The sequence below is a fragment of the Armigeres subalbatus genome, chromosome 1, assembly GCF_024139115.2.
Source record: "Armigeres subalbatus isolate Guangzhou_Male chromosome 1, GZ_Asu_2, whole genome shotgun sequence".
Lineage (NCBI taxonomy): Eukaryota > Metazoa > Arthropoda > Insecta > Diptera > Culicidae > Armigeres > Armigeres subalbatus.
The window spans coordinates 173742101-173767726 of record NC_085139.1 but is presented as its reverse complement, the minus strand read 5'-3'; the positions used below and the strand labels follow the sequence as shown (position 1 = coordinate 173767726).

Below are 25626 nucleotides of genomic sequence, written 5' to 3'. Positions count from 1 at the left end.
GGAGCTGTATTTCTTTGTTTTGCGATGAGATGAGTATATGCTCAGTAAGAAGGAACACGGAACAGTTCTCCTAAATGCCAAAAGGAATGCACATTATACTATTTTTATTGCAATCTTAACAAAGGACTTGGTTTTTATTTGTACTTAAAAACGATCAAATATGTAACGTATATTAAATATTTGGGATTCTAGCGTCACAAGTACCAACCTTTTAAAGAAATAGTTATACACATTATACAGTTGAGTCAGTCACTTACACTCTTCAATATTATAGCAAACTATGTGGCTATGTGAAAATGCAATCGATATCCCCATGACCAGTTCCATTTCTCCTTTCTTCGCGTTCGGTTCGCGCAATGCGTATGTTGGATTTTCAAAATTTCAAAATGGGTCGCCAAGTTGATGCGTACACGTTTCATACTGCTGTTCCTACCTAATCGATATTTATGGATCGTGAATCTTCTCCCGCGGTTCACCAGCAGTCGTCGAGACCAACTGCATGCTCGTTCAACATATTTGGATTAAACTCATCAGGATCTACATTGAAAAAGGAAAGCAAAGCTTTTTAAGTGGAAAAAACTAAGGTTCAGGTTGTGATGCTGACCGTTGCCTACAGCCCATCAGAATATTGTCATTATGCCGTAATAGTGTTAATCAATGCAAAAGCGAATTTAAGCGCATTGAACCACGAACTCAGTTCAACAAAACCGTCGATAAAGCTGACGAAATCACCATCGGATGACCCACAAGTGCAAACGACTTTTTTTCTTCTTTTTGGTGATCGATTTCTAATATTAAAATTATTGAGGAAATCGGGTCTGTGGGTTTTGAAAACAAACACATTCATGGCCAAGGATTAGTAAAAAACGTAGGCGTGCGGCTTACTCTAGCCAAATTAGTTGGATGAAACATCAGCAGTAACAACATGACATCGAAGTGGACTCTACTTCTGATTCCACTACTCACCTCTTGCATTCGTTGGACACTGGGTGCAAAAACACAACGGTAAGTTAAAGGTGCGATTTAGATTTTATCAAACAGTGGCCATTTTGCTTTTCGTTTCGTTTGATTATTGTTGCGATTCTTCAGCCAAATAAAGAAAACACATAAGCATCCGAGATATGCTATGAATTTGCTTATCAAGCTGTTGTATTTGAACTGTTTGTTTGAAAAAAATGCATATGTAACATTTTTGGTTAAAATGGGATTTTTATATATTTTGAATCCTGGTCCAAAAATACGTATTCTGGCAAAAAATACGAAAAAAAAAATTTTTGTTCAGGAATGTATGAAATAAATTTCGTTTGTTTGAGAAACTACATATGTCCACGTACTTTGAAGAGCAATTGTGGAATACTGCTTAGATTTCTGCACTGAAAATGCCCCAGGATGTTAAGTTCTGCCGAACACTATTGATCTGTATCGAAGAAATCAAAAGATTCGGTGCAAATTTGTTCAGAAAACAGTTTTTTGTTGTTTTCTCGAAATAGTGTAAAATGGACTTATGCAGTTTCTCAAACAAATGATTAATTTATTTCCATGGTCCGTCATAATGACAAACCACCCAACGCAATTCTTACACCAAAAACATTTTTTGTGACATTCTTTGCATTAAGCTTTCTTCGTTTCTTTGCCATTACGTGGAGTGTTAACCAACAGGATAACAACTGAACAAAATTACTATTACAATAAAAAAATTGTTCCACGGATCCGGGGAGTAGTACCGAGCATGCACTTTCTTCTGTGGTCAATAGTACAAGCGAGTCACGACACTTTCCTTTGGCAGGTTACAGATTTGCCGATTCGTCACACGATCCTCCGGGCACCATAAAGAACCTAACCTGCCACTTCTGACCAAACTGCAGTCTTTCTCACCACACTCGCTTGGTAATTGGCAGTTAACGTCCTTAGCCGACCTAACGCGACCAGCACTTGCTTTTGAGCGTGTCGTTCACTGACCGTTGTGGTGCGGTCGAACTAAGTTCCGTACGGAATAAACTATAAAGCAGAGCGTTAATGAATAAAGCTTCCAATGAATGATTAAATTTCTTATGATTAAACCATTCAACTCTATGATTAAAGATTATGATTAATGATTTATTCATTGTAGACAATGATTAATGATTATGATTAACGATTAAAATAATTTTTGACAATGATTAACGATTATGATTAAAGAATAAAACGATTGAAGTATGATTAACGATTACCGATCGTGATTAAATGTTGACACAATATGTGTATGAATAATGATTAACGATCGGTATGATTAATGATTAATGATTATGAATAATCAAATTGATTGATTTGCATAGTGATCAATAATCAAGTAACCTTTCTATCAAATTATGTTATTAAAGGTATAAAAATTGTATGATTATGATTAAAGAATAATGAATAAAAGCAATGTATGCAATGATTAAAATTGATGATTAATGAATAAACTCAAAACAATCATGAATACGATAAGTGATTAATGATTAAATGCAAAAATCTATGAATAACGATTAGTGATTAATGATTGAATCGTATTTTTTGTATGATTATGATTAATGAATATTATGAATATTTTGTATGATTATGATTAAATAACCCATTATTCATTAATCATGATTAAATCTATGATTAATCACTAATGCTCTGCTATAAAGTCCATTTATCTTCGGTGACAATACCACTGTTTACTTTGGACGAATGTTTACTTATTTTGAAACTGAAGGAAAGGTAAGACTTACTTAGTATTTCACTATACTTTTTGAAGTATTAAGAACATTTTTCAGTGTCTGGCAATTTTGCTACAGAAATTCGGCTCGCATTGAAGATAATACCATGAGCGTTCTGTACATTCTGAAGGCCGGTTTCTATAACTAATAATAGTACGGTGCGGTCGAATTAGGTTCCGTACTGAATAAACTATAAAGTCCAATTAACTTCGGTGACGATACCACTGTCCACTTTGGACGGATGTTGGTGGTTATGGAAATGGCCAACCACACGGAACTACCGATACGCAAAACAGCGGACGTAAACGGCAAGGTCACAGATCTTTACTCCTCCGGATCGAATAAAAACTTTCAACTCAGAGGATTTCTTCTGGCTTATTTATATCCAGCTCCGCCATTGCATTTTGATTAAGTTTCTTCGCTCAACCGCCATACTAAATCATTATAGCCGGTTGGCGTTTTTTTTTTTAACTAATTTTATTTGTTAATTATGTAACACATGCATTTATCTCTTAGACTAAGTGTTCCGTGTTTTCTTAACACTATCATCCTTATTTGCTATGTTACTTTTTAGTTATTATTAATACATTTCAATTGGCTCTGGCAGTTTTTCTCTGGTTTAATTGAACCATGTAGGAATTACAATGTTTTTAACTTAAACTAAACCAAACCTGATATATACTAAGGGTACAAGAAGCTAATCGTTGCAATAGAAGATTGACACGATTTTTGTCTAAAATTGGAAATTATTTTGTTGGACATTTGTTGCAATGTCTCAATTCTATGAAGTTCATTGGTATTATACCACGGAGGCAATTTCAGAATCATCTTCAAAATTTTATTTTGAATCCTCTGAAGTGCCTTCTTTCGGGTACTGCAGCAACTAGTCCATATTGACACTGCATACAACATGGCTGGTCTAAACATTTGTTTGTAAATCAAAAATGTTAGTCTTAAGACAAAGTTTTATTTTCTGTTTATAAGTGGATATAGACACTTAATATATTTGTTCAATGTGATTTTTAAAAGTTAATTTTTGGTCCAGCAGAAGTCCTAAATATTTGGCTTCGCTAGATCAATTAATTGGAACCCCATTCATAGTGATAATATGTCTGCTAGAAGGCTTCAAATAAGAAGCTCTCGGCTTATGTGGGAAAATTATAAGCTGAGTTTTGGAACATTCGGGGAAATTTTCCATATTGCAAGTAAGTGGAGAAAATATCCAAACTTTTGCAATCTACTACAAATGACACGAAGGCTTCGCCCTTTGGCTGAAAGGCCGGTGTCATCTGCAAACAAAAGATTTTTGACACCCTGGTGGTAAATCAGGTAAGTCAGAAGTAAAATGTTATACAATATGGGCCCCAGTATGCTGCCTTGGGGACACTAGCCCTTACAGGTAATCTATTAGATTTAGTATTCTGATAGTTTACCTGAAGTGAGCGATCTGATAAATAATTTTGGATCAGTTTAATGATGTACAGAGGAAAATTAAAATTCATCAATTTTACAATCAAATCTTCATGCCAAACACTGTCAAATGCTTTCTCTATATCAAGAAGAGCAACTCCAGTCGAATATCCTTCAGATTTATTGAGCCGAATTAAATTCGTTACTCTTAATAACTGATGAGTGGTTGTATGCCCATGGCGAAAACCAAATTGCTCATCAGCAAAAATAGAATTGTCATTAATATGAACCATCATTCTATTTAAAATAATCTTTCAAACAGTTTGCTTATTGGAGAAAGCAAACTGATTGGGCGATAACTAGAAACCTCAGGTGGATGTTTGTCCGGCTTCAAAATTGGAACAACTTTGGCGCTTTTCCATTTATCTGGAAAGTATGCCAATTGAAAACATTTGTTAAATAAATTAACCAAAAAGGATAAAGAGCTCTCAGGAAGTTTTTTGATAAGTATGTAGAAAATACCATCATCACCCGGGGCTTTCATATTTTTAAATTTTCTAGTAATCACTTCATCCAAATTAGTTCCCAACGAAGGGTCAAAAACATTATCTTGATTGAGAATGTCTTCAAAGCTCCGTGTAACATGATCCTCAATTGGACTAGTGAGACCTAGACTAAAATTATGGGCACTCTCGAACTGCTGAGCAAGTTTTTGAGCCTTTTCGCCATTTGTTAATAAAATTTTATTTCCCTCTTTAAGCGCTGGAATTGGCTTTTGAGGTTTTTCAAGAATTTTCGTTAATTTCCAAAAGGGTTTCGAACTGGGATCCAACTTCAAGACATTATTCTCAAAGTTGGCATTTTTCAGAATAGCGAAACGTTTTTTAATTTCATTTTGCAAATCTCGCCAAATAACTTTCAACGCGGGATCGCGAGTTCTTTGGTATTGCCTTCGCCTCACATTTTTAAGACGGATCAGTAGCTGAAGATCTTCGTCAATAATAATGGAGTTGAATTTAATTTTACATTTAGGAATTGCAATGCCTCTGGCTTCGACAATTAAATTTGTTAAAGATACGAGCGCATTGTCAACATCACTTTTTGTATCCATCCAATATCAACATCAAAATTCCTATCGATAAATGTTTTATATAAATCCCAATCAGCTCTATGATAAATAAAAGTAGAGCTGATTGGATTATAAATGGCTTCTTGTGAAGGTGATCAGAGTCAAAGTCAGCATGAGTTACCAATTGGCCACACAGCTGACTTGAATCCGTTAAAACTAAATCAATTGTAGAAGGATTTCGACTGAAAGAAAAACAAGTTGGGCCATTGGGATATTGAATAGTATAATATCCCGCAGAACAATCTTCAAATAAAATTTTGCCGTTGGAATTGCTTTGAGCATTATTCCATGAACGGTGTTTGGCATTAAAGTCACCAATTACGAAGAATTTTGATTTGTTGCGAGTCAGAATTTGAAGATCAGCTTTCAACAAATTCTTTAGCTGCCCATTGCATTGAAAAGGCAAATAGGCTGCAATGAAGGATAATTGACCAAAATTTGTTTCAACAGAAACTCCCAAGGTTTCAAAAACTTTGGTTTCAAACGAAGAAAATAATGTATGTTTGATACGTCTATTAATGAGACGATGTCAAGACGATCATTTCTGTAGATAAAATAATTTGGATCTCTTTTAATGGAGAGTCCGGGCTTTAAATAAGTTTTTGTTATAATGGCAATATGCACATTATGAACTGTTAGAAAGTTGAATAATTCATCTTCCTTACCCTTTAGAGAGCGGGCATTCCAATTTAGAACTTTCACACAATTATTTAGATCCATTAAAACGGAGTCCGATAACAATTTTTTGTGTGTACTTTATACCAACCTGAACAGCTTCTGGTATGGTATTTGCTTTGAACATTGCATCAATCATGTGATGCAATTGTTCAATTAAAAAATTTTGGTGGATATGAATTGCTCGACCGGTAATCAGTTTCGAAATTTGAGCGTTTGAAAAATTTCTACCCGTCGAATCTGGGATCCGATTGGAATTTCCGTCATCAATTTTGCACGGGAATTCAAAACTTTTTGCGTGAAGGGCATTCCCAGAAATTTGATTTATGATTGCCCCACAATTTGCACATTTAAATTTATTGGAATTTTCTCACAGGACATGCGTCCTTGGCGTGAGAGGTTCCACCACAAATCATGCATTTAGCATCCATGTGACAATGTTTGGTTCCATGACCCCACTTTTGGCACTTACGGCACTGGGTGGGGTTTTGGAAATTTCCCCCAGGCCTGCGGAAATGTTCCCATGTAACACGGACATGAGACATAATACAGGCCTTTTCCAAACTTTTCATATTATTTAGTTAACTTTTGTTAAATGAACTAAATAAAATTCTTGAGAAATGCCCCTCTGGGAAGTACCAGAGTGGGATTTCTTTTTCATCTTAATTACTTGGACTGGTGAAAATCCAAGTAATTGAGAAATTTCAATTTTAATCTCATCCAGTGATTTATCATCACTGGGGAGACCTTTCAAGACGACTTTGAACAATCGCTCAATTTTGTCGTCGTATGTGAAGAATTAATGGCGCTTCTCAGTTGAATACTTAAGAAGACGTTTACGATCGTCAAAGGATCCCGGCAAAACGCGGCAGTCACCCTTCCTAGCAATCTGAAATGAAACCTTGATCCCCTGAAGGTTACTCAAAATCTCATTCCGGAAGCCAGAAAACTCAGCAACAGATACCACAATTGGCGGAATCCTTTTGCTTTTCGCATGAATTGAATCACCTGGGCTAGAGGTATATTCGATTTGCTCAATTTCATCATTAATCAAATCGAACTGATTGCTCAGTTCGATTGGAGAAGAATTATTTCCGATATTAGAGTTTGAAGGAATATCTGAATTCTCCAGCTTCCTTCTATTTTTTCCGCGCTTGGGCAGGACGGTCTTGAAACCTTGTTTCTTTGAAGGAAGTGGAGAATTCAGAGACTCCCCCTTCCTCTTGTTTTCATTAATGCTCATTGCTGAGCGTGGAGACGTGACGTTCTAAGAGGTTTTTTCCCAGAACGGTGTCCCTGCAGGATTACCACCGCTTGTCGGAATTTTACTTCCGCAAACGGGTCCAACGTAAAACGAAGGCACGGGTCCTTGCAAAGATCGTAACGGGATCAGTGGGTACAAATAGCGCTAAGAAGCACCGTTGAAATTAAAATAGCTTCGGGTAGTATTAAAAACTTCCTTCCGCAAAGAGAGAATGAACCGCACAGCACGAAAGCACGATGCGGTCTGTCAAAGAAGCAATGATAAATACTTCTACAAAACGATGTATTATCGCTGAATTCTTGATTAATTTCTACAATGAGGCAACGTTACATCCAATGGTTGTGTTAAGTCATATCAGTGGCTTGCCGCGATGCTCGGTTCTGATGACTAACGACCTTATTGTGGTGTATTGATCTTCCTTTCAAGATCTTCAGCATTTTTTCCAAAGATTGCAATATCTTCCTAGAACCCTTTTGTTTCCCTTGTTGGGTATTTTAATAACTGCTACCATTTGTTAGATCTATTTTGATGCATGCCCCATTTGATGTAGCTATGTCAAGCTGACGCATCATCACTATGTAGAGTAATTGCATCACCTTGACTACCAGCGTTTTTCCAATACGGTAATATGGTTCTGACGAATCTTACTACCGGATTGGGACTTGTTCTCCAAACATTAGAGGGTTCTATCAGCCCCCTGTTGAAGAACTGTAATCTCTTTCTAAAAAAAAATCCAGACAATGGCATAGCAGATGCTTTGAGTCCTCTACATGTATACCGTAGAAACGACATACCTACATCATCTTGATGTTTTCTTAATAGCTTCAAGTGATATCGGCTCGGACAATGGCCTGTTACAAGACCTGTATATTCGTTGAGATCTTTTTTTTGACAGATTTGATATTTTGCAAATGATAAACACGTTTGGTGTGATGAAACGTTCAGGCTACCTCGCAATCAGGATGTTTTTTTTTCAGATGTTCTCTATTTTAAAATGTTTCCAAAATTTGAGTTCCATACTAAGAAAAGCAGATACACCGAAAATGGTTCGAGACAATTCATAGTCGAGTTGAACCAAGTCTAAAATAAAATAAAATAGACCCCATCTCGCGGTCCTTAGCCTCTTACCCAGCAACTCCTATCCCTACCTCCCCGCGGTGCTGGCCGGGATACGAGCAACCTTAGGGAAGATTGGGTAACCAACCCCGGTGGGAACTATGGTCGTATGCTGACAGGCAAGGGGGTTTGCTCCTCTCCAGAGGTGCAAATCTTATTGAGCGTCTGTTCTCCATGTCAGGATCGGCTCACAACAGCGTCTGTTCTCCATGTTAGGGGCGGCTGATCATCGTCCGAGTGCCAGCGAGGGACTCTAAGTGAAACTGTGCACCATGGTCCACCGGAAATAAGGAGGAATGGTCCTCCGGAAAATTAGGGGGTTTGGTGTCAGGCCATGCAAGCCAGCCTTTAAAAAATCATAAGCAACGAACAATCAACAACAGAGTACGGACCGGAACCATCGGCGAAGACCACTGCGACGAAAAGGGACTAGCGATTGGAATCTCGGTTTGTGGAACTGCAAATCTCTCAACTTCATCGGGAGCACACGCATGTGCCGATGTGCTCAAAGACCGTGGATTCGGCATCGTAGCGCTGCAGGAGGTTTGTTGGAAGGGATCAATGGTGCGAACGTTTAGAGGTAATCATACCATCTACCAGAGCTGCGGCAACACACACGAGCTGGGAACAGCTTTCATAGTGATGGGCGATATGCAAAGGCGCGTGATCGGGTGGTGGCCGATCAATGAAAGAATGTGCAGGTTGAGGATCAAAGGCCGGTTCTTCAACTTCAGCATAATCAACGTCCATAGCCCACACTCCGGAAGCACTGATGATGATAAGGACGCATTTTACGCGCAGCTGGAACGTGAGTACGACAGCTGCCCAAGACACGACGTCAAAATCATCATAGGAGATTTGAACGCTCAGGTTGGCCAAGAGGAGGAGTTTAGACTGACTATTGGAAAGTTCAGCGCTCACCGGCTGACGAACGAAAACGGCCTACGACTAATTGATTTCGCCGCCTCCAAGAATATGGCCATTCGTAGCACCTACTTCCAACACAGCCTCCCGTATCGGTACACCTGGAGATCACCACTGCAGACAGAATCACAAATCGACCACGTTCTGATTGATGGACGGCACTTCTCCGACATTATCGACGTCAGGACATATCGTGGCGCTAACATCGACTCTGACCACTATCTGGTGATGGTTAAACTGCGCCCAAAACTATCCGTCATCAACAATGTTCGGTACCGACGACCGCCGCGGTACGACCTAGAGCGACTGAAGCAACCTGATGTCGCCACTGCATACGCGCAGCATCTCGAGGCAGCGTTGCCGGAAGAGGGTGAGCTCGATGGGGCCCCTCTTGAGGACTGCTGGAGTACAGTTAAAGCAGCCATTAACGACGCAGCGGAGAAAAACGTCGGGTACATGGGTCGAAGTCGACGGAACGATTGGTTCGACGAAGAGTGCAGACAGATTCTGGAGGAGAAGGACGCAGCGCGGGCGGTCGCGCTGCAGCAAGGTACCCGGCAGAACGTGGATCGTTATAGACGGAAGCGGAGACAGCAGACCCGCCTTTTGCAGGAGAAGAAACGCCGCCTGGAAGAAGCGGAGTGCGAGGAGATGGAACAGCTGTGCCGTTCTCAAGATACACGCAAGTTCTATCAGAAGCTCAACGCATCCCGCAAAGGCTTCGTGCCGCGAGCCGAAATGTGCCGGGATAAGGATGGGAGCATCTTGACGGACGAACGTGTGGTGATCGAAAGGTGGAAGCAGCACTACGAGGAACATCTGAATGGCGCTGAGAGTACAGGCAGTGAAAGTCAAGGCAGCGGAGGAGATGACTACGTCAGTTCAGCGGACGATGGAAGCCAACCAGCCCCACCTTGAGGGAAGTTAAGGATGCCATTCAACAGCTAAAGACCAATAAAGCAGCTGGTAAGGATGGTATCGGAGCTGAGCTCATCAAGATGGGCCCGGAAAAGCTGGCCACTTGCCTGCACAAACTGATAGTCAGAATCTGGGAAACCGAACAGCTACCGGAGGAGTGGAAGGAAGGGGTTATATGCCCCATCTACAAGAAAGGCGACAAACTGGAGTGTGAGAACTTTCGAGCGATCACCATCCTTAATGCCGCCTACAAAGTGATATCCCAGATCATCTTCCGTCGTCTGTCACCATTAGTGAACGAGTTCGTGGGAAGTTATCAAGCCGGCTTCGTTGACGGCCGCTCGACAACGGACCAGATCTTTACTGTACGGCAAATCCTTCAAAAATGCCGTGAATACCAGGTCCCAACGCACCATCTGTTCGTTGATTTCAAGGCGGCATACGACAGTATAGACCGCGTAGAGCTATGGAAAATTATGGACGAGAACAGCTTCCCTGGGAAGCTTACCAGACTGATCAAAGCAACGGTGGATGGTGTGCAAAACTGTGAAGATTTCGGGCGAACACTCCAGTTCGTTCGAATCGCGCCGGGGACTAAAACAAGGTGATGGACTTCGTGCCTGTTGTTCAACATTGCGCTAGAAGGTGTCATGCGGAGAGCCAGGTGTAAGAGCCGAGGAACGATTTTCAACAGATCCAGTCAATTTATTTGTTTCGCGGATGACATAGACAATGTCGGCCGAACATTTGCAAAGGTGGCAGAACTGTACACTAGGGCAGTTCAAATTTAAAAAAAATACTTGAAAATTCCTACTCCCATATGTCTATTAGCATCATTTTGATAATATAGGAGCCCTGGCAAAATTTCAGGCAATTCGGTGGTCATTTAGGGGTGGCGCGAAGTCAATTTATGTTTATATGGAAATTTGTATGGGAAAAACTTAAAATTTATTCAAGTCTCCCTACAATTGTCAAATTGTAATGAATTCAAATAAACATCCCCAACCTCCCTTTTTGGAATCTATATAAAAGGGACCTCCGGATAACACATTAGTTATGAGTGGATTGAACGGTTCTATTAACAGTGTGAATATGAGATAAATGGCTAAAATGGTGTAATTAGCCTCAACGTAGCAGTGGAAATATAAATCAAAATTAATGAATTATTCACTGGTTGAGCTCAAATAGACTCCAAAAATGGAGGTTGGGGATGTTTATTTGAATTCATCACGATTTAAGAGTTGTAGGGGGATTTGAATAAATTTTAAATATCCATATAAACATAAATTGACTTCGCGCCACCCCTAAATGGCCACCGAATTGGCTGAAATTTTGCCAGGACTCCTATATTATCAAAATGATGCTAATAGACATATGGGAGTTGGAATTTTCGAACATTTTTGAAATTTGAACTGCCCTACTGTACACCCGCCTGAAACGTGAAGCAACAAAAGTTGGACTGGTGGTGAATGCGTCAAAGACAAAGTTCATGCTTGTGGGCGGAACCGAGCGCGACAGGGCCCGCCTGGGAAGCAGTGTTACGATAGACGGGGATACCTTCGAGGTGGTCGAGGAATTCGTCTACCTCGGATCCTTGCTAACGGCTGACAACAACGTTAGTCGTGAAATACGAAGGCGCATCATCTGTAGAAGTCGGGCCTACTACGGGCTCCAGAAGAAACTGCGGTCGAAAAAGATTCGCCACCGCACCAAATGTGTCATGTACAAGACGTTAATAAGACCGGTAGTCCTCTACGGACATGAAACATGGACAATGCTCGAGGAGGACTTGCAAGCACTCGGAGTATTCGAGAGACGGGTGCTTAGGACCATCTTTGGCGGTGTGCAAGAAGACGGTGTGTGGCGGCGAAGAATGAACCATGAGCTCGCCCAACTCTACGGCGAACCCAGTATCCAGAGATTGTACGACAATTCCCCGAATAACAATTCCCCGAATGCAATTCCCCCGAATGCAATTTCCCCGAATAAGAATTCCCCGAATGTAACAATTCCCCGAGTGTAACATTTCCCCGAATGTAACAACTCCCCGAATGTAACATTTCCCCGAATACATCTCCCTTCTTTTTGAGTGCCGCACAAGGCGATGGGTATTAAGTAAGCCATGCGAGCAAAGACGTATGATTGCCGATCCGGAGTTTGCGAGTTCGATTCTCGGTGCGGCCTAAGATGCTTCAGGGTGGGAAGCATTTTCGGCTCCTTGTGCACAGTATATACATTGTACTTGCTACACAAGACATTCATGCAACTGGCAGGTACCGGAAAGCTTTCGATAACTGTGGAAATAATAATAGAACACTAAGTTGAAAAACAGCCCAAGTTTCAGATAGAATGTAAAGCCATTGAAGATGAAGACAATGCCCTGAAAGAAGGCAATCCTTTCTTTGAATTAATGCATTTGATCTGTATAAGACGAAGTGAGGAGATATTGCTTTCTTTAAATTAATAAGTTTGCTTGGTATGATGAACGCATCTGCCCGGTTGAAAGCCAAGGGAATGTCTTCTTAAAATGAACGCGTCTGTCCGGTATAAGATGACGGTAGGAGATAATTCCTTCTTTAGATGATGGCATCGCCCGGTATTAAGGGAAAGAAAGTCATAATGTCTTCCTCAAATGAACACATTTCCCCGGTATAAGGCAAAGAGGATAGATAGCCCTTCTTTAAATGAACTCGTTTGTCTGGAAAAAGTGAAAGAATGAATCAACGCCTTCTTTAAATGATCGCGTATGTTCGGTATAATGAGCATGGAGGAGATAATACCTTCTTTAAATTAAGGCCTCATGAGACAGAAATTCTGTCCGCAATAAATCAAAAAGAGGAGATAATTCGTTTACTAAGCAAGTATCACGCTTGCCAGGTATAATAAATGATTGATATGAAGCAATTATATGTTTTAATACTGCTTTTAAATTAGCCCGCCTAATGCTATATTGAGAAAATGAGTTCGGTAAAATGTTTTTCGGTGAAATATGATACATTCAATACACGTTGCGTAATAAGGGATCTTATATATATTTTTCCTTATTCTGGCCAATTTCGCCTGCATCAAAATAAGAGATCAGATTAGTCCTTATTATCATTCTCAATTCATTCATCTTTGCATTATTTCGAGCTAACGCCTATTTTAAAAGGACCACATCCACCATTTTTTTATTTTGTAAAAATGCCTTCTTTTAAAGAATGCATCACATCCCCCATTATCATATTCAGGGAAGATACATGTTATTAAAGAACGAATAATAACATTCATTATCTGGTGAAACACCCTCTGAAGAAGGTACGCATTTACCATTGCATTATTCCGAGCAAATGCATTCTTTTTAAAGAAGGAATCATATTCAACATTGCCTCTTTCCGGGTAAATGCATTATTTTTGTTTACAAGGATTCACATCCACTATTGCCTTATATATTTGAAGAAGGTATATACATGACAGGAGTTTGATTCCGAAGATAGAAACACTGTACTCTGATATCTTTATAATTCAACAACACATCTTGGAGGATCAAGAACTACAATTACTACCAAAGGCTATTCAGCTGATAATCTCCAAAAAGACACTCTTGAACGTATCTTTGAACGCTGCTTTTTCGGACGCATACAGTCGATTGCGATGTGTTTGTCATTTTCGGGGAATTGTTCCATTCGGGGAAATGTTACATTCGGGGAATTGTTACATTCGGGGAAATTGCATTCGGGGAATTGTTACATTCGGGGAAATTACATTCGGGGAAATTGCATCTGGGAATTGGTTTTCGGGAATTGTCGTACAATCGTATCCAGAAGGTAGCTAAAGCCGGAAGGGTACGATGGGCAGGACATGTTGCAAGAATGCCGGACAGCAACCCTGCAAAGATGGTGTTCGCTTCCGATCCGGCTGGTACGAGACGGCGTGGAGCGCAGCGAGCGAGATGGGCAGACCAGGTGCAGAACGACTTGGCGAGCGTGGGGCGTATCCGAGGATGGAGAGATGCGGCCTCGAACCGTGCATTGTGGCGTCAAATTGTTGATTCAGTGTTATCTGTTTAGATGTTAACTAAATAAATGAAATCAAATTGAACCAAGTCTCGCCAGCATATCAACTTGTTCATTGCCTTCAATGCCAGGAACCCAATACGGTGTGTACGATTACTCAAGGTTTGGAGTGACTAAACCCATTCTAAAACGAGTTTAGATGTGCATGTTGGTGTTATCAAAGTATTCAATAAAGCTTGACTGTCAGACATTATGCAAATATTTGAATGCTTGTAATTTCGGCGTAAACGTAGATTAGAGCATTCAAGAAAAGCCTGAACTTTAGCTTGGAAAACAATTGGCCACATGCCCATTGAAATAAAAATATGGCCTGTGACGCCTGAGGCTTTTACTTGATTGTTCAGCTTTGAACCATCTGTGTAAAATACAATTGATCCTGGACGAAGATTTGGTCCACCATTTGTCCATATAATTCGCTCAAGATTTATTACATCAAAACATAGATAAAAGTTGAATTTTCTCCCCATCCAGTCATCATTGTTTGTGATCAGTGAGATGATACTTATTTTGTTTAGAATACTAAGATGTTCTTCCTCATTGCACCAGAGGACTCTTACCATAGCTTTATTTTAGATATTGTTTCGGGAAGTCCACTAGAAGCTCATTCATTTATTGGATATATTTAACTATAAATGAAAAACGAATTACCTACTTTTTTATTGTTTTCAGTAATAACTACGCAAACTTTTCCGACATAGGGGAACTATCTAAACACCACGCCGTTAGTTTATCATTATCCGACATTCTTCCACAACATCATAAAACGTACGATAAAAATCGTGCTCCCAAACTGTTGGGCCAACCAACGGTAGTGTATTTCCACGTTACCGTCCTGTCGATAGACTCCATCAACGAGGAATCAATGGTAATTGTTTAATACTATGCTATGTACAATGGACAAATATATTCTTGTTTCTCGTAGACATACGTAGCGGACATATTTTTGGCACAAAGCTGGCGAGACCCACGGCTACGACTGCCGGAGAACATGAGCGAAGAGTATCGGATACTGGACGTCGACTGGCTGCACAACATTTGGCGACCGGACTGCTTCTTCAAGAATGCCAAAAAAGTCACCTTCCACGAAATGAGCATACCGAATCATTACCTGTGGCTATATCACGACAAAACGCTACTGTACATGTCGAAACTGACGTTGGTGCTGTCGTGTGCCATGAAGTTCGAATCATATCCACACGATACACAAGTGTGCTCGATGATGATCGAAAGTTGTAAGTATGGATGTGGTAAATTGAGACTTGCTTTTGTTATTTCATTGCTTGTCGGGATACTATGAGATTATTGTATGAAAGGTGTAACTCGGATGTTGCAACCAAATTATTTAATTTTCTTTGTTTTCTATTATAGGATTATTGAGGTATAAGATTACGTCAATTTTATTTTCTTAAATAACCACTGACATTTAATAACAACATTAAGTGTTTTTTTCAGTATAAAATAAAACCATGAGAAACTTATTCATCAGCATATCAGAGAACGAAGCAATATTTGAAGGTATATGAATCTCGTATGCAATATATTGTCTTGTTCTAAAGCTGTCTGTTAGCTTTTAAAGGAAACTGTGAAGCTTTTTCGATTGCGTTACATCAATATTTGCTTTCTATGGAGTGAATCGAAGGCAGCTTTCTTCAGTGGTGAGTATGATGCTGCATCTGATATGTTGTTGAGAGTTCCAATAACTCTATTCTATTTATCATTTCAGTACTACTCATTGTAGAAAACCATGGATATACAAAACTACATCGATTGCTATGAAAAGAAAGTTTAATTACGACGGCGTGCCTAGCAGTTGTAGCTGTAACAGTTAGCGAGGTTACAAACGATAGCATCGTTTATACATCGCTGTTCTTGGCTTTTACAAATTCCTTTGACTTGATTACTACTCGAGCAAATTTATAGAACGATATTTTTTCAGAACTTAGCCATTAAAGCTAATTTAAAAAGTAAATGTGATGTAGCAAGTAAACGAATTTTCTCGAAAATAGACAATATCTATTCATCATTTTACATAACGCAAATTTGCGTTACGTCTAAACAAAAAAAATAATAATAGTAAAATTGAGAATTCCAAAAAACTAGGTTTGACGATATTTTTCGACTTTGCTTTTTCAAATCAAATGATTTGATACTTCATACTTTGACTTTAAACTATGTGTTTGTCTTTGATGTGCAATAAAATCCACAGCAGGAAAACATGGAAACACATGAAAGTATCTGGTAAGTGAAATTGACATTTCGAACGTTATTTTAACGCCTTTCTCACGCATTAAAAAAATAAGAAAAACACATAAGAGAGGTCGAAATAGCACTTTAGGGGGATAGATTTTACTTTTTCCATCAATTCATATGCATTTGCGGTCATTTGAATGCATTGCTGCAATTTTTTGAAAAAAAATTTTTTTCTCGTTTTTAAATTTTTTTTCCCAAGGGGGGACCCTTGGCAGAAAAACAATGTTTTTTCAATAACTTTGGAACGCAATGACCGATCGGGCCAATTTTCAATAGGAAACAACTAGACCGCAATCCGCGTCGACTGCAACTTGTTGCGAGCAAATCGAATAATGCTAAGTACCAAAAAGTGTGTCTCACATTTTTGTAGACACACACACACATACAGACATCACCTCAATTCGTCGAGCTGAGTCGATTAGTATATAACACTATGGGTCTCCGAGCCTTCTATCAAAAGTTCGGTTTTGGAGTGATCCTATAGCCTTTACGTATACTTTGTATACGAGAAAGGCAAAAATGTCAACTACCGAAGACACCCTTCGAAGTTGCATATTTTCATTTCACGTGGAATGCATTTTGATTCCTTATGTAAAATAGTCATGAAATCTACCCCAAGCCCTTCCAACTCGAACACAATAGACAATAAACATGCCAAACTCTGATCAATTGGCGCACCTTTGTATCATCAAACTGTCAATTACGTCTCGGAATTTGCGTGTGCTTGATGTTTGTCATCGGAATCATTTCTGTCCTCGATGCAACGTCTGTTTCGACTCATTTATCACAATCGTTCTACTAAGCTTTCGGGTGGTCTTTCTGTAAAGGTACACAGTATCTTCGTCTTATAACCGCTCGAGTGAAATCACAGTTTACGATCATTGTTTCTGGATTATAATTACAACGATGTCGAACTAAGGACGGGTTTTCAATATAGACATTGAACTAAATTTGTTAGGTAGACCTAGAAATGTATAATAATAAACGGAGCCGCAATTTAGGGTAATGGCATCTACAATCAATATGTTCACATTACTAGTGGGAGTTAGTCGATATAGGTACGGAAAGGTCGGAAATGGCGGGTTCGATTCACGATCCTGTTGAGGGGCACATACTTCTTCTTCTTTCATGGCTCTACACGGAAGAAATAAACTACCCAATAGTGAGTTTAATTCATCCAACCTCGAACATCCGTACGGGAAGCCAAAATTGAGTAAGTAGGGTCGAAGTAGTTTGCCTTTTACCCCATGTTAAAAAGTACCCAACGGAAAATTTATTTACCCAAATATAAGTTTAATTCACTCAATTTCAACCTCAGGTAATAAAACCCAAAATTGGCTTCCCGTATTGAACTGGCGTCGTTGGATTGTTTGGCTCTTTTGTTTTTGACACCAAAAGAAAGAGTGGATGAAAGAGAAGAGAAAAAATAACTCAAAAGTAAGTTTAAAAATACTCAATTTTGGGTACTTTTTTTCTTCCGTGTACATTCTCATTGGAATTTGGTCTGCTTTTCTGCTTTGTATTCTAATAGCATTTCCTCATTAATTGAAAGCTTTTCTGTCACCTGTCATAAGACGAGTTTATATAATCCCATTGAATTCCACCACTTAATTGTGTCTTGACAGATACGTATTTCGATTCAAGGTTAGCCTTCAGTGTTCCGTACTTGACTCGACGAGTCGAGTCGAGTCAAGTACGAGACACTGAAGACGGCCTTACCTTTGAGGTCGAAATAGGTATCTGTCAAGATACAATTAAGTTGTGGAATTCAATGGGATTGTATAAACTCGTCTTATGACAGGTGAAAACATTCCACTAAAAAGCTCAAAATAATTTTCTTATCAGCTTTTCTGTGCTTGCCATCCTGATTGACAATCTCCAGATCGTCAATCCTACGCCTTTGCTCGCAATGCTAACTTAAGATGCCCCAGGGGTTATACAGTGATGGAAGATGTCACAAACATGTCTTGAGAATGCTATTACTAAGTTGCTTATAACTTTTTTCAAAAGTTTTTCAAAATACGGATTACTTGATTAAGGAAGATCCATTAATTACGTTACGCAAAATTTGATAATTTTCAACACCACCCCTCCCCCGTATGTCAAACTTTTTGTATGAAGCGTCTGAAAAGTTTGTATGGATCGTTACAGATCAGGCAAATCCCCCACTCTCCCCGAACTAAGCGATACGTATTTTATGGATGTTCCCTTAACATGTAATACTAGAAGGATCCTAGAACTTTGTCAAACAGATCATTGTTCTAAACTGTGAGGCATAATGCCGCCAATGCAAGAAGAAGAACAAGAACAAGAACAAGAACAAGAACAAGAACAAGAACAAGAACAAGAACAAGAACAAGAACAAGAACAAGAACAAGAACAAGAACAAGAACAAGAACAAGAACAAGAACAAGAACAAGAACAAGAACGGTATACCAGGAATTGGGCTGCACCAGGACCCGATTTAGCGCATAATTTCTTTTGCACATAAAAACTCACAACGGTCCACGGGCGGATGGGTGTCACTTATCTTCTGTCAAAGGATCGGAACACTTCGAACCCAGCCAAATACAGACCAATAACATGCCTTTCGAGTCTGTACAAAGTGCTGTCATCGGTAATAGCGAGGGGGGACAGAACCATTGTGACGTCAACAACCTGATGACCGAGGAACAAAAAGGTTGTCAACGCATCAAACGAGGCTGCAAGGATCAGGTCATCATTGATGCAGTCATTGTTGGGCAGGCCACCCACAAGCAAAGGAACCTGAGTATGGCGTATATCGGCTATAAAAAGGCATACGCCTCAGTACCTCACTCGTACCTTCTTAAGGTACTGCAGTTGTATAAGATAGACGGTAACGTCATCAGGCTAATGCAGCACGCTATGGGGATGTGGACCACATCCCCACACATTACCGATGGAGAAAAGGTGTCCAGTCCAGGACTCTTAGCATCAGGAGGGGCATATTCCAAGGCGATACCTTTAGTTCTCTATGGTTTTGCCTTGCCATGAACCCTCTTAGCAGAGCACTCAACCAACACAACTATGGCTATCATTTGAAGAGTGGGGAAAGGAGTACAAACATTACCCACACCTTCTTTATGGACGACTTGAAGCTGTTTGCGGAATCTGTGGAGAAGCTTCACCAATTTCAGCAACGACATCCAAGTGATGAACTTCATACACGAAAAAATCACGTTATTGCTTTTCTCACCGAAGAATAGACTACCGTGCAAATTTTTCAAAGTACCAAAACAAATGCTCACACGTCCAATTCTATAGAAATTAGCGAAAGCACAATCCTAAACATCATTCTTGCAACTTATCTCACACCCCAAACAGCTCTTTCTTGCAGTGGAGACGTCATCCATATATGGAGAAACTGGTGGGAACATATTTTGGTGGGACAATATTTTTTGCATGGGAGTCGAACATGGCGCAAAATTTGCAATAATAAAGATATATAAAATAAAAGCAACGACATCCGGATGGAGTTTGGTATCGATAAATGTCGCTCCATACATCTACACCGGGCTGCGAAATGGTGAGTTGACATCTGGGAAGAAGCGACCTACACAGCTCTGGTCCTCACAAGTTCCAATCTCACGCTTCCACGGGTCTTCCGATGACAATTGACCGCCAGCTAAGGGTTGCGTACTTAGCTGGTAGTGCAGCCTGGGCACTGTTGTCCTTCTGACATCAGCTAGAGTGAGTGGATGCGACCAACGGGACCATCGTCCCTAACCCCTAATCCCAAGGCGTTAAGCGACGGCAGCTCAGTGCGCAGCGCCAGCGTGGGTCATCTAACCATCTCCCAGGCTCCGCCGGTAGAGATTAATAGACGGCCCATGGCTTGTGAAAGCGATGAACCGCAAACGCGATGGGCTTTCGGCCTTCGAGGTGGCGACGGAACAGCTGGACGCCATAATCGACTTTGCGTCATCGAAGCATAATATCATTAAGGAACTCAACAGGAGCTTGCTGAAACTTCGAAAGTCGATGTTGGACGCCAAGCTGGAAACGGCGGTCGGGACGGCCAAGTGCGAACCCGTGAAATCTGTGGAGTCGAGGTCTACCCAGACTGAGGCCCAAGGATTCGCGGATTTGGGCAAGGTCGAATCGACCGAGGGCGCGCCAGCGAAGACGGTGGTGCCAAAGTCTACCCAGACTGAGGCTCAAGTATTCGCGGGCACGTCGGGGGTGACTGCTCCAACGGAGCATGCACAAAAACGGGGGAAACAGTCTCCAGGGGATGAGCTCCCTGAGGGCCGCTCCAAAACGCGGAGGGTTACTACTCCGAACAAGGGTAGTGGGGCTGGGAAGCTGAACCCCGGCCAGGTACCTCCAAAACCGGGGGAGGAAGGACCTGGAAAGGTCCGTCCACTCAGGAAAGACGGTGGTAAGGGGTTACGGCAGCCGCCCCAGACCAGGGAAATAGAGGGGGATGACGTCTCCTGGACCCTAGTCAAGAACAAAAGGAAACCAAAGACGTCAAGGGCCGAAAAGAAGGCCCAGGCGAATGAGGGTAGCAGAAAGTCTAGGGTAGGCGCCAATCGCTCCAGGGGCGATGCCCTAGTCATTAAAACGGACGAGGCTAAGTACTCGGACGTCTTGAAGGCGATGAGGAGTTACGTCAAGCTCGGTGAACTCGACGCCGACGTACGTCGAATAAGACGTACCCGCATGGGCGAGATGATCCTCGAGCTAAAGCGGGGCGTCTCGCAAAAGGGCGCCGCCTACAAGAAGTTGGCGGAGGAAGTCCTAGGCGAGACGGTCAAGGTGAGGGCACTCACGACGGAGGAAAATCTAAGGGTTAAAGACCTGGACTAGATCACCGAAGTCGAAGAGCTCGTCACGGCACTGCGGCGACAGTGTGAAGTGGAGGCGCCCACTGCAGCCGTTCGGCTACGGAAAGGTTCGTCAGGGACACAGGTAGCATTGGTTCGGCTATCTGCAGCGGACGCCTCCAAGGTAGTCAAGTTAGGAAGCGTCAAGGTGGGGTGGTCGGTATGCCCTGTGGGCATATATGAGCAACCCGAAGTTTGCTTCAAGTGCCTGGAACCGGGGCACAAGCAATGGGACTGCAAAGGCCCTGACAGAAGCAAGCTCTGTCGACGCTGCGGATTGGAGGGACATAAGGCACAATGCTGCACGAATCGTCCCAACTGTTTGATCTGTTCCAGCAAGGCTGCGAACAGCAAGCACCCCATGGGGGGTTCGATGTGCCCGGCGTTTAAGCGTGCTGCAGAATCACAGTGCAGGTAACGCAGCTAAACCTGAACCACTGTAATGCAGCCCAGCAATTGCTGTGTCAAACAGTAGCTGAATGGGGGACGGATATCGCCATCATAGCAGATCCTTACCGGGTACCCGCCAGGAACGGTAATTGGGTCACCGATGGGTCTAAAATGACGGCGATATGGACAACGGGGAAATACCCAGTCCAAGAGTTGATGTCTTCGACACACGAGGGCTTCGTCATCGCCAAAATCAACGGGGTCTTCTTCTGCAGCTGCTATGCGCCTCCTCGATGGTCGATCGAGCAATTCGGTCGAATGCTAGATTGTTTGACGTCTAACTTGATGGCCGTTGGTGATAGCGGGGGACTTCAACGCTTGGGCCGTGGAATGGGGAAGCCTATCCACGAATCAACGGGAGCAGACCCTGCTGGAATCCATGTTGGATGTGGACTTGGCTAATGTCGGTACCAAAAGTACCTACAGCTGAAACGGGGCCGAGTCGATTATCGACGTTACGTTCTGGAGCCCTGGCCAAACGAGTAGTTCGAACTGGAGGGTAGATGATGGCTACACTCACAGCGACCACCTGGCGGTTCGCTACAGTATCGACTATACGACCAGCATTCAGTGAACAGAAGAAGAAGCGAGGCCTAGCCCTCGTTTGTGGAAGACATCGTACTTCGACGACGAAGTGTCTATGGAAGCGCTCCGCCGCGAGCACAATACTCTCGGTCTGAGCGGCGAGCAGCTGGTAACAGTACTCTCTCGTGCATGCGATGCCACCATGCCCAGGGAAAGTCCACCCTAGGAATGGGAGACCACCGGCTTACCGGCGGACTCAAGCAATTGCGAACCTGCGCCGCGCCTGCCTACGGGCAAGGAGGCGGATGCAGCGAGCACGCACAGAAGAGGAGCGTGTTGAACGACGGGTGGCGTTCGTGGCTGCTAGAGCCGCTCTGAAGACTGAGATTAGATCAAGCAAAAAAGCCTGCTTCGAGGGCCTGTGTCAAAATGCTAACGCGAATCCATGGGGTGACGCCTATTGGGTCGTAATGGCCAAGGCACGTGAGGCGATGGCCCCTACAGAGCGGTCTCCAGAGATGCTGGAGAGGATCATCGCGGGGCTCTTCCCACGTCACGACCCAAGTCCCTGGCCTCCCTTTGTGGAGCTGTCAGGGGCCAGGGTGGCCGACGAGAGAAGAGTAACTGTGGCGGAACTTGCGGGGATTGCACAGTCCCTTAGTGTAGGTAAGGCGCCAGAACCGAATTCCGAACCTGGCCATCAAAGCGGCTATTGCTGAGGCTCCCGAGATGTTCAGATCTGTCATGCAGAGATGCCTGGACGAGGGAGTCTTCCCTGAAGCATGGAAAAGGCAGAGCTTGATCCTATTGCCAGAGGCGGGAAAACCACCGGGGGATCCGTCGGCATATAGACCAATATGCCTGCTTGATACGGCGGGGAAGGTGCTCGAGAAGATCATCCTCAACAGGTTGTTGATACGCACGGAGGGTGCGGATGGTCTATCGAGTAACCAGTTTGGCTTCCGAAAGGGTAAGTCGACCGTAGACGCTATCTTGTCGGTTACCGAACCGGGGAGATAGCTATCCAGCGTAAGAGGAAGGGAGTTCGCTATTGTGCAGTAGTGACTCTCGACGTGAGGAATGCTTTCAATAGTGCCAGTTGGGCAGCTATTGCAGATGCGCGCCTGCGTCTCGGAATTCCCGAGTACCTGTATAAGATTCTCGGAAGCTACTTCCAGAATCGAGTACTGGTATACGACACGGAGGCGGGTCGGAAATGCGTTGACATAACCTCAGGGGTTCCGCATGGTTCCATACTGGGTCCAGTGTTATGGAACGTCATGTACGACGGTGTCTTGAGGTTGAAGTTCCCGATGGGCGTGGCTTCGCTAACGATATTACGCTGGAAATCTACGGCGAATCGATCGAAGAAGAGGAGTTGACTGCAGCCCACTCGATCGCAATTGTGGAGGAGTGGATGAGTTCCAGGAAGTTATAATTGGTTCACCACAAGACTGGGGTAGTTGTTGTTAACAACCGAAAGTCGGAGCAACAAGCGGTGATAAGACCAGGCAACTGCACGGTCACCTCTGAACGCTCCATCAAACTCTTGGGGGTAATGATCGACGATAAGCTCACCTTTGGTAGCCACGTCAATTACGCCTGCAAGCGTGCCTCCACAGCTATAGTGGCATTGTCCCGGATGATGTCCAATAGCTCTGCGATTTATGCCAGCAAGCGCAAGCTTCTGGCTAGCGTTGCTCTGTCCATACTGAGGTATGGGGGGCCAGCTTGGGGCACGGCCCTGCGTATTAACTGCTACAGAACGAAGTTAGAAAGTACGTATAGGCTCATGTGCCTAAGAGTTGCGAGCGCGTACCGTACCGTGTAGCACGATGCACTTTGCGTCATCACCGGTATGATGCCTATTGACATCGTTATCGGTGAAGACATAGAGTGCTTCGAAATGCGCGGCACGAGAGGCATCCGTAGGACTGTCAGGTTGGCCTCAATGGTCAAATTGCAGCGTGCGTGGGACAGTTCCACTATGGGTAGATGGACATATAGGTTGATACCGGAGATAGGTACGTGGGTCAAGAGGCGCCATGGGGAAATCACTTTCCACCTGACCCAGGTCCTTACAGGCCATGGTTGCTTCAGACAGTACCTAAACCGGTTCGGACACTCGGCCTCGCCCGAGTGTCCGGTGTGCGCAGGTTTAAAGGAAACGGCGGAACACGTGTTGTTCGTGTGCCCGCGTTTTCGCACAATGCGTGACCACATGCTTGCCACATGTAGTCTGGACACTACCCCGGACAACCTAGTCCGGAGGATGTGTAAAGATGAAGTTGGCTGGAACGCCGTTTTATCGGCAAATAGTCTCGGAGCTACACAGAAGGTGGCGCGTGGACTCGAGGAATGGCTAGTTCAGGCGCAAATAAGAGGTGGTCCAAGGGTTCGGAGTCGGCTTCATGGGTCATACCGGTGCCCTGTGGTCGAACTCGATCCTTAAATCGAACAAGTGGCCGCGTGAAGAACAACATGGTATCGTCGCTTTCGCGGCGTCGGTCAACCGGGCGGGTTCCGAGCCCGAGGACGGAAAGGGGTCCTCGTCAAGGCTGGGGCAGGCGTAGGCACCGCGTCGGCAAGTCCCTATGTGTGCTGGCGAATAGGCCCTATCGCAGAGAGATCAATTTGGGGTGCACGCGGCATTATCATTCTTGATACCAGTTGTGCAGAGGGAAGCAGGCGCGAAGTCGACCCTTCCCACCTTCCGAGGACATAGGGCGTGGTAAGGCCACCTGGAAAGCCGGCAATGCGCTGGCACGATACCATGGTGTTCTTCTAAAAAAGCGAGTCACGATGTTCGATGCTGCAAGGACACGCAGCTAACCTCGAGGGTGCGTTATGCACTGGCCCCCCCTTTGAAGCATTACTTTCTGGTTGTACCTAAGGGATGATGGGCTTGGCGGCAATGGAAACGGTTTAGCGGTCGGGGATGCAGTCCTGCCTCCGTCGGTGATCCCTAACCCTGCACTTCCTGGTCAACCCAGGATGTCTGTTGAGCAGATTCCCCCTCCATTGCTTAGAAAGAAAAAAAAAATAGTGAGCACCCAAATAATGCTCAGATTTGTGTGCTGGGTGAACATCCAAGTTAGTCTCACATGGTGCGTAAAGGGTGAGCACCCAAGTTAGACTCGCATGTTATGTCAGTGGTGAGCATCCAAGTAAGACTCATATGGTGCGTCAGAAAGAGTTTCAGGGTGTGTCAGAGGGTGTGTTAGAGAGAGCACCAAAATAAGACTCATACGGATGAGTACCTGTGTGAGCGTGAATGAGCGAGTACATTAAGTACTGCTTATCCCCCAGCAGTAATGCTGGGAGGCAGTTCCTGGGG

At 43.0% G+C, this 25626-nt stretch overlaps 1 protein-coding gene across 1 annotated transcript; it reads left to right on the top strand.

Moving 5' to 3' along the window:
• Nucleotides 1-335: 335 nt before the first annotated feature.
• Nucleotides 336-16126, top strand: LOC134208498 (glycine receptor subunit alpha-2-like). Its single transcript, XM_062684399.1, has 5 exons — nt 336-1005; nt 14884-15079; nt 15137-15446; nt 15667-15869; nt 15938-16126. Exons 1-4 carry the CDS (start codon nt 926-928, stop codon nt 15669-15671), a joined length of 591 nt encoding a protein of 196 aa, XP_062540383.1. The 5' UTR covers nt 336-925; the 3' UTR covers nt 15672-15869; nt 15938-16126.
• The last annotated feature ends 9500 nt before the right edge of the window (nt 16127-25626 follow it).